Consider the following 14,756-nt stretch of genomic DNA (forward strand, 5'->3'; position numbering starts at 1 on the left):
GAAGAATTGAACTGGTTCTAGTTTTGATGGAATTATTGCAAGGTTTCCAAGCCTGGGCGTGAAACAAATAGAACGTTCAGATCATTCCTGGTCTTTCCATGGAGGATTTTCCACATATGGAGAATGATGAATCGCTCCTGCCTTCGTTGAAGAGACATTAGAAATAGATCGACCAGGCGTTCCCAGTACTAGTAGTGGAGATGCCCATTCCCATAAATATATACTTTCAACACTACTATTATATAACAAATAATTTGAGGATGACAGTAAAGGTACATTTTACCGACATTTGAAGTCAAGGCGTTGTTTTACTGACAGTTTACGCTGACTAACAATATATTTATATATATATGCAATCTTCAGCACAAGTGTACATCATGTTTTAATACTTTCAACACTACTATATAACAAATAATTTGAGGTATGGCACGTGTTGAAAGTATGTCGTGGCAATAAGTTGAAAAGCGATACACACACAAGCGATACACAGTTACTAGAGGAGTGTTCTATCCTTGATAGCCCTCTTCCCCTTCAAACCAAAACTATCAAAGGGTATCTGACCCATAAGTCAGAACTCTTCCGGTGGGTTGTCTTTATTGTTTTCTGTTGGAGTCTCGACTGTCTTACAAGTTTACAATCCTTACACAGCAACCCCTGACCTACTAAACTTAGCTATGCCTGATTCTCCTATATCATCTATAACTTTCTCTCCCCAGAACACAGAGGGTACAAGGACCTACATAGCTGCTCCCAACATCATACAAAATGATTGTTGTAACCACTGTCAGGAGGGAGTTAATCCTGACTACAGAGTTCAGTGTTATGACTGTAAAAACTATTTCCATGCGGTAGGCTGCACAGATGATTCCTATTGTGTTAGTGCCCCATCTAGCTTCACTTCCCATTTGGGACCAGCTGTTTCTAACACCAAGTCCTATGAGAAAAGATTTGGCAGATTCTTGTTCTTTTGTAACCATTGTATTACAGTTAAAGAGGAGATGACAGAGCAAAGCACAGGGGGAGCTACTAATGTTTACGTTGACAGAAAGATTGAGGAGTTAAAGCAGAATTTTGCTGAAGAACTGTCCGGTGTAAAAGAGATGCTTAAGGAAATCTTGCCAAGTAAGCAAAACAATGCTCTAGCAAAACCTCCAATGACTCCCTGCAACCCATGGGATGATTCTCAGAGGACTGAGAAACTTCGCAGCATGATTGTAATTAAGAATGATCAGAGTGGCAAACCAATCGATAAAAGTATGTTGGAAGAAAGCTGCATCAAGAATAAGATTAGTATTGTTAACACAATGAAGCTCAAATCTAATGATACTGCCGTTATTCTTAACTCTAGGTCTGAGGCAGAAACATTGCGTGAGAAGCTTAGCAAAGCTTCCCCCCAACATAGTACATCAACCGTAGCCACAAAGTTACCAAGAATAACAGTTGTTGGTCTTGAGCGTGATTACTTGAAGGAGGAAATAAAGGAAATGATAGTTAGTCAAAACCATGGAATAGATCTGCTCATCAATGATCCAGGTACCAGTATAGAAGACAAGAAAATTGATGTAGTAGCTATAGTGCCCCTAAAGAATGACCAGAACTCCTTCAAAGCTATTGTTCGTGTCAGTAATCTTGTACGATCTGCAATTGCTAAACAAGGTGATAAGCTCTTTATTGGAACTCAGAGAGTTTGCAAAGTCTATGATAGCTTCTTTGTCCTCAGATGTTTTAACTGTCAATCATTTGGTCACCATAGCAAAAGTCACCAAGGTCATTGCAAAAGTGAACATGTCTGTGGCTTTTGTGCAGGAGCACATGAAACACGGACATGTGATCGCTCCGCTCCATTGTGTTGTTCAAACTGCAAGAAAGCTGGTAAGCATGGCAATGAGCTTCTACATGCAGCCTATGATCCTGTTTTGTGCCCCATATTCAAAGATTTGCAGGAGAAAGTTAAAAAGACCACCCCTTTTTACCAAAGCCACAACACGGACAGAAATCACTGAGCTGTCTGAAATTCTTCCTTTTCAATCCATGGTCACTTGTTAACAAAGTAAACGATATTATGTGCAACTTATCAGACAAAAGCATTGATATTGCTGCATTCTGTGAAACTTGGCTAACAGATGTTAACTGCCCCACCACTGCAATTATTAAGTCTTACGGTTACAGAATCATACATAATTTCAGGAAAGACAAAAAAGGTGGTGGAACTGCTTTGTTGTTTAGGGGAGAATACTCAATGTCTCAGTTCCAATGCTCTGCTACTTTCTCTACATTTGAGTACACAGCTGCATCAATCAAAACAGCAACAGGCACTAAGGTCATGTTTGTCTCTTTGTATCGACCTGGTTATCTCTCCTCTATCTTTCATCAGGAACTTGATTTACTTCTGTCAGCCATCACCATGAAGTGTGATTGTCTCGTCATTGCTGGGGACTTGAACATTCATTTTGAGAATAAGAATGACAAGCTTGTTAGGAAGACGCTTGACTTATTTCTGTCTTACGGATTTAATCATCATGTTAATGAACCAACCCATGTTGCTGGTGGATCACTAGACCAAATCTTCTGCTTCTCTATCAAGAATCAGCTTCAATGCAAGGTTTTGGTTGATAGTGTGAATAGGCATGGATCAGATCATTTTCCAGTCTATTGTGACTTCTCTTTGGAATTCGAAAAGAAATATTTTAAAGATATCACTTACAGAAATTTGAAGACTGTGGATGATGACCAATTTACCAGTGATCTCTTCGATATAGTAAACTTGATTGATCTTGGGAAAATTGGAACTACTGATATGAGTACATCTGTTGCCAACTTGAACGACTTGTGTGCTGAACTCCTAGATGAGCATGCTCCAATAGTCTCCAAGAAGGTATCTGTTATTGATTCTGCACCTTGGTTTGATAATGAATACAGGGACTACAGAAAGCTGAGAAGAAAAGCCGAGGCAAAAACTCGTAAACCAACAGCAACGCTTGAAGATAAAATCATGTTTAGAGACATCAGCTCAGAATGTTCTAAAATGGCTGATCTGAAGAAGAAGGAGTACTTTAAGAATATGGTAGAAAACTCTAAAGGCAACCCAAGAACTTTGTGGCAGCTGGTCAATAGAAATTTAGACCGTAAACAATCTAATCCTCTGCCAGATTACACAGATGATCTTCCAAAGCTAGCAGCAGACTTTAACGCCTACTTTACATCTAAGATTGATAACATTAGGAAAGATATGGATCATGATCGGTTTACTCTTCCATCAGACTCTTCTGCTGAAGCTCCCGAATCCTACCACTGGTCTACCTTTGAACCTGTCACATTAGATGAGCTAAAGGAAATCATTGACGAGTTTGGTATCAAATGTTCACCTTCTGACATCTTACCTACTACACTGCTTAAAGAGAACATCAGCATTCTGCTACCATTACTTCTACAGATTGTTAATGCATCCTTATCTCAAGGTTCAATGGACGGAGTCAAACTTGCTGATATTGTTCCCCTCCTGAAAAGTAACTCTCTTGATCCTAATGTCTTGAAAAACTTTCGCCCTGTCTCAAACCTCACTTTCCTTGGGAAGCTAATCGAGAGAGTGGTGTTAAAGCGCCTAAACGATCACTTAGATAAGCATAATCTCCACTGCCCAGAACAGTCTGCATACAAGAAGACCTTCAGCACAGAAACATTATTGATCAGAATATGGAATGATCTTCTAGTTGCATCAGATGAAAAGAGTGCTACAGTTGTCATGATGCTTGACCTATCGGCGGCGTTTGATACTGTAGACCATGATGTCTTACTGAACATTCTCATGAAGGAGATAGGACTAAGGGGCACTGTGTTAAAATGGTTTACTAGCTTTCTAAAAGGTCGTGCTCAGAGAATTCGACTTGGTTCTACTCTCTCTGAAGAAATAGTTATTAAGTTTGGTGTTCCTCAGGGCTCAGTTCTGGGACCTGTTCTGTTTAACCTTTATATCAGATCCATCTATAGATTTGTACAAGGAATGGACTTCACAATTTATGGGTATGCAGATGACCACCAGATCTTAAAGAGATTTAAACCCATCAACCAGTGCGAAACGTTACTCTCTAAGCTCAGGGGATGCTTTGCATCTATTAGAGCTTGGATGAAAAAATACTTTCTAGCAATGAATGACAGTAAAACACAGATAATCGTTTTTGGTCCTATGTCCGTCCTACAAGAGATCAATATAAAGGGAGTGAATTTTGGGAGTGACACAACTATTCGATTTGTGAGCACAGTTAAGAATCTTGGGATACATATGGACTCTGGGCTTACTATGAGCAACCATGTTGTTGAGTTGAAGAAGAAATGTTTCCTAACACTACGCAACCTCACTAAGATACGGTTTCTGCTGACTACAAAACAGCTTAAGACAATTGTTAATAGCCTCGTTGTTTCTTGTTTGGACTACTGTAACGCCATGTTTTACGGCATCTCCAAGTACCTCATACATCAACTACAGCTTATTCAAAATGCCTGTGCAAAAGCAGTAACTGGAAAATATAAATTTGATCACCTAGGCGACGATCTTGATAAATTGCACTGGCTTAATATACCTAAAAGAGTGATTTTTAAAATATGTCTCCTATCTTTTAAGGCTATTAATGGAATAGCGCCACTGTACCTTCAAGATATGTTTAAGTATGCTCACCATGGACACACTGTTAGGCTCATAGTCCCTTATCGTTCAACCAAGGGTTTTGGTGATCGTAGTTTTAGTGTGGTTGGTCCACGAGTTTTTAATGCACTACCAGACTCAGTTAAACAATGTTATTCTGTTGAGGCGTTTAAGTCCGCACTGAAGACCTATTTGTTTACTTTATCTGACACTGAGGTAGCAAAAATGTTTTATTAATAATTTTAACCCTCTCTTTGACTTATCTAAATTATATTAGCTTTTTGGAAGTTTTATGAACGAATTTATACATAGAACTTTATTTTGCTTTTGATATATAGTTTTAAAAGTATTTTTGTAAACTAGTTGTAGTGACACTGCTGAGTAAAAGTGTACGCTTAATAGTGGTGTTTTTAAATTTCAATTTTAATTAATTAATGTCTGCTAAAATATGATAGTTGCAGCTCAACTATGTAGTAAGAACTAAGAGCAGAGGAAATCAAAACAATTGTGACCTTAAAAGTTATGTAGGTATGCTGAGGGAATTCCAGGAAGGGCATTTATCTTCTTGCATCACTAGACTAGAGATCTTTTTCTTCATCATCATCTTCTTACAAGACTTCTAGTACTGGGTAAGTTTAGACCTGAACTTAACCAACAACACCCACTGTCCTCCTTGGGTGACAGGAGTGTTACTTCTCTCTCCCTCTCTCTGTTGTCTGCCTGGACGTTCCAAGATCTTTTCTGTCTTTGGTAAAGTAGATAGATGTCTCTTTGCCTGGCAGTGAGCTTCTTGGTGCCGCTCCATTTTTTACTACTCTCTTGATCTTCTTTGCTTTTTCTGTACTATTACATCTTACACATTTAAAATAAACATACAAGAATATTTGCTCAATTATGATAGTTACAGGTCAACCAACAACGTTGCAAGCAATTTATAACTTTAAGAGCCACACAGGGAGAGTAAGGAAGAATCAAAATGTAAAACGTGATTAAAATGCTAGGAGAAACCTCAAAAATTTCTATGATTTTAGTCACCTACAAAAATTGTACCTATTGAATCAGAGATGTCGAAGGGATTTCATGTAGGAAAACACCAAACTTAGCTACATTTTATACTTTAGAAGGAAGGATACTGTCGAAATTTGTAATACTCTAATCGTGAAATATCGTTAACTCATTACACCGGTAAAGCCCATTGCAGTTTGCATCGGATCAGCTCCAACATGACAACTTCATGTCAGCCTACAAAATTTTAAAGTATTCACAAAGTTTGGTGGTAATTGGGATGTGACAGGTAAAGATAAGTACATTTCATCTTACGTTGTCTTGAACAAGCTCGAAACGTGGGATAGAAATGTTTCGTATAGCAATCAATTTTTCCTAACAATATTTTTAGAGTTTCGGGAAGAACAAACAAACGCATTGCGCGGCGTTACTATTTTTAAATAAATATTTTTAACCAACATTCAACAAAATTTTTAATATCCCATATACATTTTATATTGTTTAAAATTCGGTTTTAATTATCATCATAAATTAAAATTATAGTTACATAATTTAGTATTACTTTGTCATGTGTCAAAAATTTAAACAATGGAATATTAAAATTCTGAATTAGGGTAAATTAAAAATTTAGAGTTAGGGTCAATTGTTGACGAGTCAATTGTCAGGGTACAATCAAATATACAGGAATTACAAACTTTAACGGGATATTAAGAATTTTGTTGGTTAAATTTTAAAAAGTTTTATTTTTTAAATCAAAATTTAACCAAATCAACCAACTATATTTGATGTTGCGCGTCGTTATTAATTTTTAAAATAAATTATATTTTTAGCCAACAAATTTCTTTTCATGTCATACGTTGTATTCAAAAATGCGCGGCTTTGGCGGCCAGTTATTGACTTGTACATAAAATTGAATTTTAAATAGAAATGTGAATGTATTAAAATTTAAAACTTTCAAAACGGAGGCTTATAAATATTATTATATTATGATTGTAAAATAAAGGATAAAATTTTAAATTTGTTTCACCAAAAAAATTTGTTTCACTATGACCCGCCGCGCACGAAGTGCGCGGCTCCCCCACCATAGTGAAACGACCGTGTGCCGTGGGGGTCGCAACGTGATACATTAAATTTCTGATTTTTTAATATCTCGAAAAATTTTTTATTCTTCAGGTATATTTGATATTTCTAAATTAAAAAAACATTATCATATAAGCATAAAACATTTTTGGAAATAATTGAATTATGCATAATCAACAAATGTTTTTAATTTACCCTAATTCAGAATTTTAATATTCCATTGTTTAATTAATTTTTGACACATGACAAAGTAATACTAAATTATGTAACTATAATTTTAATTTATGATGATAGTTAAAACCGAATTTTAAACAATATAAAATGTATATGGGATATTAAAAATTTTGTTGAATGTTGGTTAACAATATTTATTTAAAAATAGTAACGCCGCGCAATGCGTTTGTTTGTTCTTCCCGAAACTCTAAAAATATTGTTAGGAAAAATTGATTGCTATACGAAACATTTCTATCCCACGTTTCGAGCTTGTTCAAGACAACGTAAGATGAAATGTACTTATCTTTACCTGTCACATCCCAATTACCACCAAACTTTGTGAATACTTTAAAATTTTGTAGGCTGACATGAAGTTGTCATGTTGGAGCTGATCCGATGCAAACTGCAATGGGCTTTACCGGTGTAATGAGTTAACGATATTTCACGATTAGAGTATTACAAATTTCGACAGTATCCTTCCTTCTAAAGTATAAAATGTAGCTAAGTTTGGTGTTTTCCTACATGAAATCCCTTCGACATCTCTGATTCAATAGGTACAATTTTTGTAGGTGACTAAAATCATAGAAATTTTTGAGGTTTCTCCTAGCATTTTAATCACGTTTTACATTTTGATTCTTCCTTACTCTCCCTGTGTGGCTCTTAAAGTTATAAATTGCTTGCAACGTTGTTGGTTGACCTGTAACTATCATAATTGAGCAAATATTCTTGTATGTTTATTTTAAATGTGTAAGATGTAATAGTACAGAAAAAGCAAAGAAGATCAAGAGAGTAGTAAAAAATGGAGCGGCACCAAGAAGCTCACTGCCAGGCAAAGAGACATCTATCTACTTTACCAAAGACAGAAAAGATCTTGGAACGTCCAGGCAGACAACAGAGAGAGGGAGAGAGAAGTAACACTCCTGTCACCCAAGGAGGACAGTGGGTGTTGTTGGTTAAGTTCAGGTCTAAACTTACCCAGTACTAGAAGTCTTGTAAGAAGATGATGATGAAGAAAAAGATCTCTAGTCTAGTGATGCAAGAAGATAAATGCCCTTCCTGGAATTCCCTCAGCATACCTACATAACTTTTAAGGTCACAATTGTTTTGATTTCCTCTGCTCTTAGTTCTTACTACATAGTTAAGCTGCAACTATCATATTTTAGCAGACATGATGTACACTTGTGCTGAAGATTGCATATATATATAAATATATTGTTAGTCAGCGTAAACTGTCAGTAAAACAACGCCTTGACTTCAAATGTCGGTTAAATGTACCTTTACTGTCATCCTCAAATTATTTGTTATATAATAGTAGTGTTGAAAGTATATATTTATGGGAATGGGCATCTCCACTACTAGTACTGGGAACGCCTGGTCGATCTATTTCTAATGTCTCTTCAACGAAGGCAGGAGCGATTCATCATTCTCCATATGTGGAAAATCCTCCATGGAAAGACCAGGAATGATCTGAACGTTCTATTTGTTTCACGCCCAGGCTTGGAAACCTTGCAATAATTCCATCAAAACTAGAACCAGTTCAATTCTTCCATCCTGTTGATGTAATCAGGAAGACAGTTCCAGAGACGTGGGCCAATAACAGCGAACGAATTGTCATAGAGACTCTGGTGGTAAGCAGCAATACCCCTTCGTAGGAGGGTACAAGTTCTGTTTTAATGCCAGTTTGAGGTCTTGAAGTGAAGTTAATCTTCAGATCGTTGCTGATGGACCCATGGAGGATCAGGATCTTCCACATGTGTAGCAGGATATAGCGTTCCTTCGACGTTGTAGAGACATGAGTGAGAGTTTTTTAATCTCCCCCAGTAATCAAGGTGTTTGGTTCCTGCTATTTATAGCCGTTTTAAAAATTTATTATAGCCGTTTTTTCTTTCCAGACTGGATTCCTAGCCACTTTTTAAATTTTTGCCACTGGGTCGAGATGTGAATGTCCGTTGAACTCCTTCCAGTTCTTGTATATCTGACACTTCAGATGGATTCCATAATGGGCAGCAGTATTCGAGTAAACTGCGTACCATGGACTTGTATAGTGTCAGCATGATAGTGGAGCTTCTGGTGTGGAAGACACTCAATACCCATGCAGTCTTTTGACGTGCCTTGTTTGCCATAGCTTTGATATGTAAAGTCCAGCTCAAGTCAGAACTGACAGTAACTCCAAGGTCCCGAAGTTGTTGGACAGGCGTAAGATTGCCTTTTGAGGTTGAATACTGGTAGACTTCACATGTAAATGGCAAGTGGTTCAATGGGTTAGACCGATTGACAGCATGGCATAGAAACTCAAATTTGTCTTCATTACATATTACATAAGTCACATAGGTCAGGTATTTCGGTTGTTTTCAATGGCCTTCAAACTTCAGCTTTTCGGATGAAATAAGACCCTTCATAATTGGATTTCTCAGAAGTTTATTTAAATACTACTTATACTGTTGTTATATATTACTGTTGCTATATATATATTAAGTAAGTTTTTCACCAGGATATATTCATAAAAACACTGTCTAACATTTACTCCATCAAAGGTATTTGTATGCACAAACTACGATCCTGATGGAGTCGAAAGCTACGAAAGTAGAGTGACAGATCTCTTTACTCGATAACTGTCCTTATCCTTCACCATGCTGGGTTCCTGGCCTTGCTTCATCTAAATACACAGCTGGTCATAACCCTAAACCCTATTTCAAATGCTTTGTGATCAACTGAGGAGCAGTGGAAGACATATTCAATGGTTTCCAGATTTATTGAGACCAACATAATAGATGACATGCACACACTATAGTTCGGTATTGCACACAGAGCATTTAATTGCTAAATTCTAGTGCTGCCTTATTGATTTGAAATGAAAAATGACTGAAAGACGAAAAAGACTGGCGCTCAGGACTGCCATGATAGAAACAACTGCACTGCAAAGATTGAATACCAGATGCCTTAGGTATGTAATAAAGCATCCCTGGATAGTGCATTTAAAAATAAATACCCTTGTGTTGTGCCCAAACAGAGCAAGTGGTTTACTAATTACAATTTCAAACGACAGTTGACATGTGAACTTTGTTGCTATGATATTTGAATGTTGAGGTGTCCTTTCTTATCTCTCCATCTCTCTTATTCTCCTTATCTATCTCCTTGTCCCTCTCTCTCTGTCCCTTTTTCTCTCTTCATCTCTCTCTCTCTCTCTGTCTCTCTCTGTCTCTCTCTGTCTCTCTCTCTCTCTCTCTCTCTCTCTCTCTCTCTCTCTCTCTCTCTCTCTCTCTCTCTCTCTCTCTCTCTCTCTCTCTCTCTCTCTCTCTCTCTCTCTCTCTCTCTCTCTCTCTCTCTCTCTCTCTCTCTCTCTCTCTCTCTCTCTCTCTCTCTCTCTCTCTCTCTCTCTCTCTCTCTCTCTCTCTCTCTCTCTCTCTCTCTCTCTCTCTCTCTCTCTCTCTCTCTCTCTCTTAATTTTAAATCTGTCGAAAGTGAATGATTGTATATTGAATCCCCATCTCTCTTTTTCCACATCTACTCCCTCTCTGTCTCCATCTCTCTCCCCCTCTCTCTACATCTCTCTCCCTATCTCTCTCCCTATCTCTCTACCTCTCTCCCTCCCTCTCTCTTTCCCTATCTCTCCCCTCTCTCTTTCTCCCTAACTATCTCTTTCTCTATCTCTCTCCTCTGTCTGTGTCTCCCTGTCTATCTAACCCCTTTGTATCCATCTCTCTCCCACTTTCTCTGTCCGCCTGTGTCTCTTTCTCTCTCTCTCTCTCTCTCTCTCTCTCTCTCTCTCTCTCTCTCTCTCTCTCTCTCTCTCTCTCTCTCTCTCTCTCTCTCTCTCTCTCTCTCTCTCTCTCTCTCTCTCTCTCTCTCTCTCTATCTCTCTGTCTCTCTCTCTCTCTGTCTCTATCTGTCTCTCTCTGTCTCTCTCTCTCTCCCTCTCTCTCTCTCTCTCTCTCTCTCTCTCTCTCTCTCTCTCTCTCTCTCTCTCTCTCTCTCTCTCTCTCTCTCTCTCTCTCTCTCTCTCTCTCTCTCTCTCTCTCTCTCTCTCCCTTTTTGTCTCCATCTCTCTCCCTCTCTCTTCCCCCTGTCTCTCTCCATCTCTCTCCATCTCTCTCCCTTCTTTTTTCTCTCCCATTTTCGGACCAAATTTTTGCTGGGAAAAAAAAATCCAGAATACACAGCATTGGATAATCTAGAATCAGAAGTATGAGGCTCATCGATTTTAAAGCATTATTATACTCTATCATATAACCAGGAATGTGGAGTCGAACTGACCGTAACGACATCGAGGAAGTTATTAACAGCATCAAATCTGGGGATGTCGAAGATGACAAAACAGTTGAAATGTTGAATACTATAGCTATCTTATTCAGCACTACCGAGAGGTAAATTATAATTGAACGGGGGGGGGGGGGGGGGGGGGGGGGCCGGGGGGATTAATTTTAAAACCTGTCGAAAGTGAATGATTGTCATATTGAATCTTTGAATATTGATATGCTTAGATTTTGTAAAATCACCAAGAATATCAATATGATAATTAATGGTATAAATCATTTCAGGGTATGGTATTGCACCTCAGTTCAGGATGCCAGACAATATTGTATGCCGATAAAAAATGCTGCCAATGAACACTAGACGATTGTATAACTTATTCGTACATCTGCATATTTAATACCACAAACTTATCGATAAATTGGCTATCGGCTGTACTTCGAATAATCAGTTAAGAAGAATTTCCAATTTAAATATTATGATATATTATTACAGAGATAATTTTGGACACGTAAGTTAAAGTTAAAGTTTGTTTCAAATCGTGAAATCTGTTTTGATGATAGATTATATTTACATAGCATATGTTTGAGATAAATTGGGGTCTTAGAGTAATATTATGTATCGTTAATTGATACTTCGAACTTTTGGATATCGAGCCTTTTTTAGGATTACATGATTTATTGATTAAGCTGTATTTAAGGTTTTAGTTTTTCGAAACGTTTTGAATTCAATCTCGTGCTGGCTGGCTGCGTTTTCATGCTGGTCGAATAAAACTAAAGAGTATTCTTAGCAGAACAGTAAGATTTCAAATCATTAGACTTTGGGTTAAAAAGTTAAAAGGTACAAAATACGAATGTTATAATGGCCCGATAATTCGGATTGAAATTTTGTTTATGAGCATGTAACTTTTGATACACAAATCTTATATATTATAACCTGATCAAAGAAATTATTGACAAAAATCACGTGTATCATTTCTACACTTATTCATCTGTGTTTTGGACTAATTAAATGGGAATCAATAACTATACAATGTATTTAACGATTTCGTTTTCTGCACACTACGCTCCAAGTTTGGAATATACCTTTATTTAAATAAGCCATCCAGGTATAATGTTATAATAGGGTCTAACAAAACCAGACCTCATACGAGCTGCAGGATATAGCAGCCTCAGCCTTGGCCCTCGGCCTCATGACTATTATTTTCAAGTTGTCCAATATGCCGCCAATTTTGTATGCTACCGGCCTGGTTTTGGTCCCAAGGTGGAAATCATGTGATGCTAAACTTGAGTAACTCATTTGGTGTAATTAGCAATTAAATGCGAGTGTCATTTGCTGACTTGGTGTCCTGCTAGTGGTTATTTGGAGCAGGGCGTGGACCTCGTTAACGGGCCTCATCAACAGCTGATTACACAGGTAGATAAGGTTTCTGATTACGAGCAGAAATGAGAATGCATTAAATTTAACACAACTTGATAAATTAAACAAAATTATTATACATAATATGACAAAAAGTCATCCGTCTATATTTTTGAGACACATCTGATGGCCTGGGAGCGCGCGTGGGGCGCGCATGCAATTGAACAAGTAAATTAACTTACTGTAACGCGCGGAGACATTTTCGTGCAATTTCAAACGAAGTCATTTCATTTTTGAGTGAACTTTTTTAAAAACGATGGCGGATATGAGCCATGGCTCATGTCCGCCATCGTTTTTTTTGCGATTCAATATTAAAATGGAAAATTTAATTTGACGTCGGTTTTTTTCCGAGTCAATTAAAAAACGATGGCGGACATGAGCCATGACATTCCGATTCAATATTAAAATGGAAAATGATTTGACGTCGGTTTTTTTTTAAATCGAAAAAAAAAACGATGGCGGATATGAGCCATGACATTCCGATTCAATATTAAAATGGAAAATGATTTGACGTCGGTTTTTTTTAAATCGAAAAAAAACGATGGCGGATATGAGCCATGACATTCCGATTCAATATTAAAATGGAAAATGATTTGACGTCGGTTTTTTTTAATCGAAAAAAAAACGATGGCGGATATGAGCCATGGCTCATGTCCGCCATCGTTTTTTTTTCGATTCAATGTTTTTCGAATCGAAAAAAAAAACGATGGCGGACATAAGCCACCATAGGAGTGGCTTCTTGTGGTAAAGGTTCGGTCTCCGCTTGATGTACTTCTATAGACGAAGTATCAATTTCGTCGTTAACTGCTGAAGTAGATGTTGAGACTCCGTCTTCTTCTGAGTCTGAATTATACACGCTCTCGTATAACTGTGTCTTCTTCTTTGAGGAGTTTCTTTTCTCTCCCTCACTCTCATGAGAGTCATGAGCCTTTGTCTCTGGGTGAGGTCTTTGCTCTTTCTCTGGTTCTTCATCAGTAGGTGAGCTCTCTCCATTTATCATCTCGTCAGCTCTTTTCTTTAGCACTATCTTGCAGGGGTTAACACGGATTAGGGCTCCTCCGTGTTTAATCAGCACCGAATTGGCTAACTGACCAACTACATACCCAGGACCAAGGAAAGTTTTGTCTTTCTTGTAGTATACTTGATCTCCTGCAGTGTACTTAGCGTTATTGGACTCATATACTCGTTCACGAAGCACTCTTTTTAACTTTGCAGAATTCTCCAATTCTATAAATTTCTTCCGGGCTGTTTCCATAGCATACAGGTTCTCTGCCACTATTTTACTAGCTGTGGTCCCGTTTAGTACAGGTAGATTTTCATATTCTAGCACTGATGGTACTGAAGGGGTCCTCCCAAAAACCAGCTGATACGGTGAAAAACCGAATACGTTATTTAATGAGTTCTTCGCATTACATGCCCAGGCAATAGCAATCTCGATGTTACAGTTTTGTTCTTCAAGTATAGCATTAACCATCCCAGATAGCAGAGAGTGATGTCTTTCGATCATACCATTGCACCAAGGTGAAGATGCAGGTGAGGTTTTAAAGTTAATTGAGCACATTGAGCACATCTCAAGAAAGTCATCATTTACAAACTCTCCTCCATTATCACTCATCAAGGTGTTCATTCTCCCGAAGATTGAGATCCAGTGATTGAAGGTCTTTGTCATTATTTCTTTTCCAGTCTTTGTCTTTAACGGAGCTGCCACAGTAAATCTGGTCACAGTATCTATATAATGAACAATCCAAATTCCGTTATCTAGCTTCTTCAAGTCTACCGCTACAACATCGTTAAATGTGTTTCCGCTAGGGATAGCAACTTTACGGTGGGGCTTCTCACGTGACTTGTATTTCATGCACCAGTCGCAAGATTTTTCACATATTTCAAGTTCTTTAATTACCTCAGTAACATTGGGAATCTTTGTCGTCTTTATCCATTCTCCGATCTTTGTGGTAGAACCATGAGCAAAATATCTATGGAGATGATTAGCTGTTTTCTTTGAGTCGTTTATATCCACTAAAAAAGCAGTCTCTTCTTTTACTGAAGATACTGTGTCTTCACTCCTTCCAATAGACACTACTAGATGCCCTGATTGAGTATCTAAAATGTGTTCTTCTCCTCCCATTGCAAAGACTTTCTTCTGCCACAT

At 37.8% G+C, this 14,756-nt stretch overlaps 2 protein-coding genes and 1 long non-coding RNA gene across 10 annotated transcripts in view; all 3 read left to right on the plus strand.

The window, feature by feature from the left end:
• Positions 1 to 14,756, plus strand: part of LOC134822131 (glucose-6-phosphate exchanger SLC37A2-like) — a 104,507-nt gene that overhangs the window by 15,577 nt on the left and 74,174 nt on the right. For 3 of the 8 annotated variants that reach the window (XM_063833040.1, XM_063833039.1, XM_063833036.1), the window contains exon 1: positions 396 to 421. The exons of 3 other annotated variants lie outside the window; for them this stretch is intronic. The gene's annotated coding sequence lies outside the window, so the exon portion shown is untranslated. Of the gene's footprint in view, positions 1 to 392; positions 422 to 14,756 lie in introns of those variants that run through there. 2 more of the 8 variants (XM_063833042.1, XM_063833041.1) reach the window with 1 other exon arrangement.
• LOC134822133 (uncharacterized) lies at positions 380 to 4,971 on the plus strand. The gene is made up of 2 exons (XM_063833044.1): positions 380 to 582; positions 717 to 4,971. The coding sequence occupies exon 2, from the start codon at positions 999 to 1,001 to the stop codon at positions 2,001 to 2,003; it is 1,005 nt and encodes a 334-aa protein (XP_063689114.1). The 5' UTR covers positions 380 to 582; positions 717 to 998; the 3' UTR covers positions 2,004 to 4,971.
• On the plus strand, positions 8,731 to 11,880 carry LOC134822138 (uncharacterized). Its single transcript, XR_010161137.1, has 3 exons — positions 8,731 to 9,881; positions 11,172 to 11,301; positions 11,476 to 11,880. It is a non-coding gene; the product is annotated as an uncharacterized LOC134822138 (long non-coding RNA).

Source organism: Bolinopsis microptera, chromosome 10, assembly GCF_026151205.1.
Source record: "Bolinopsis microptera isolate Bmic1 chromosome 10, MBARI_Bmic_1.0, whole genome shotgun sequence".
NCBI lineage: Eukaryota > Metazoa > Ctenophora > Tentaculata > Lobata > Bolinopsidae > Bolinopsis > Bolinopsis microptera.

What these genes read in the sequence shown, in the direction of transcription:
- LOC134822133 (XM_063833044.1), top strand. Translation starts at nt 999, where the DNA reads ATGACAGAGCAAAGCACAGGGGGAGCTACTAATGTTTACGTTGACAGA.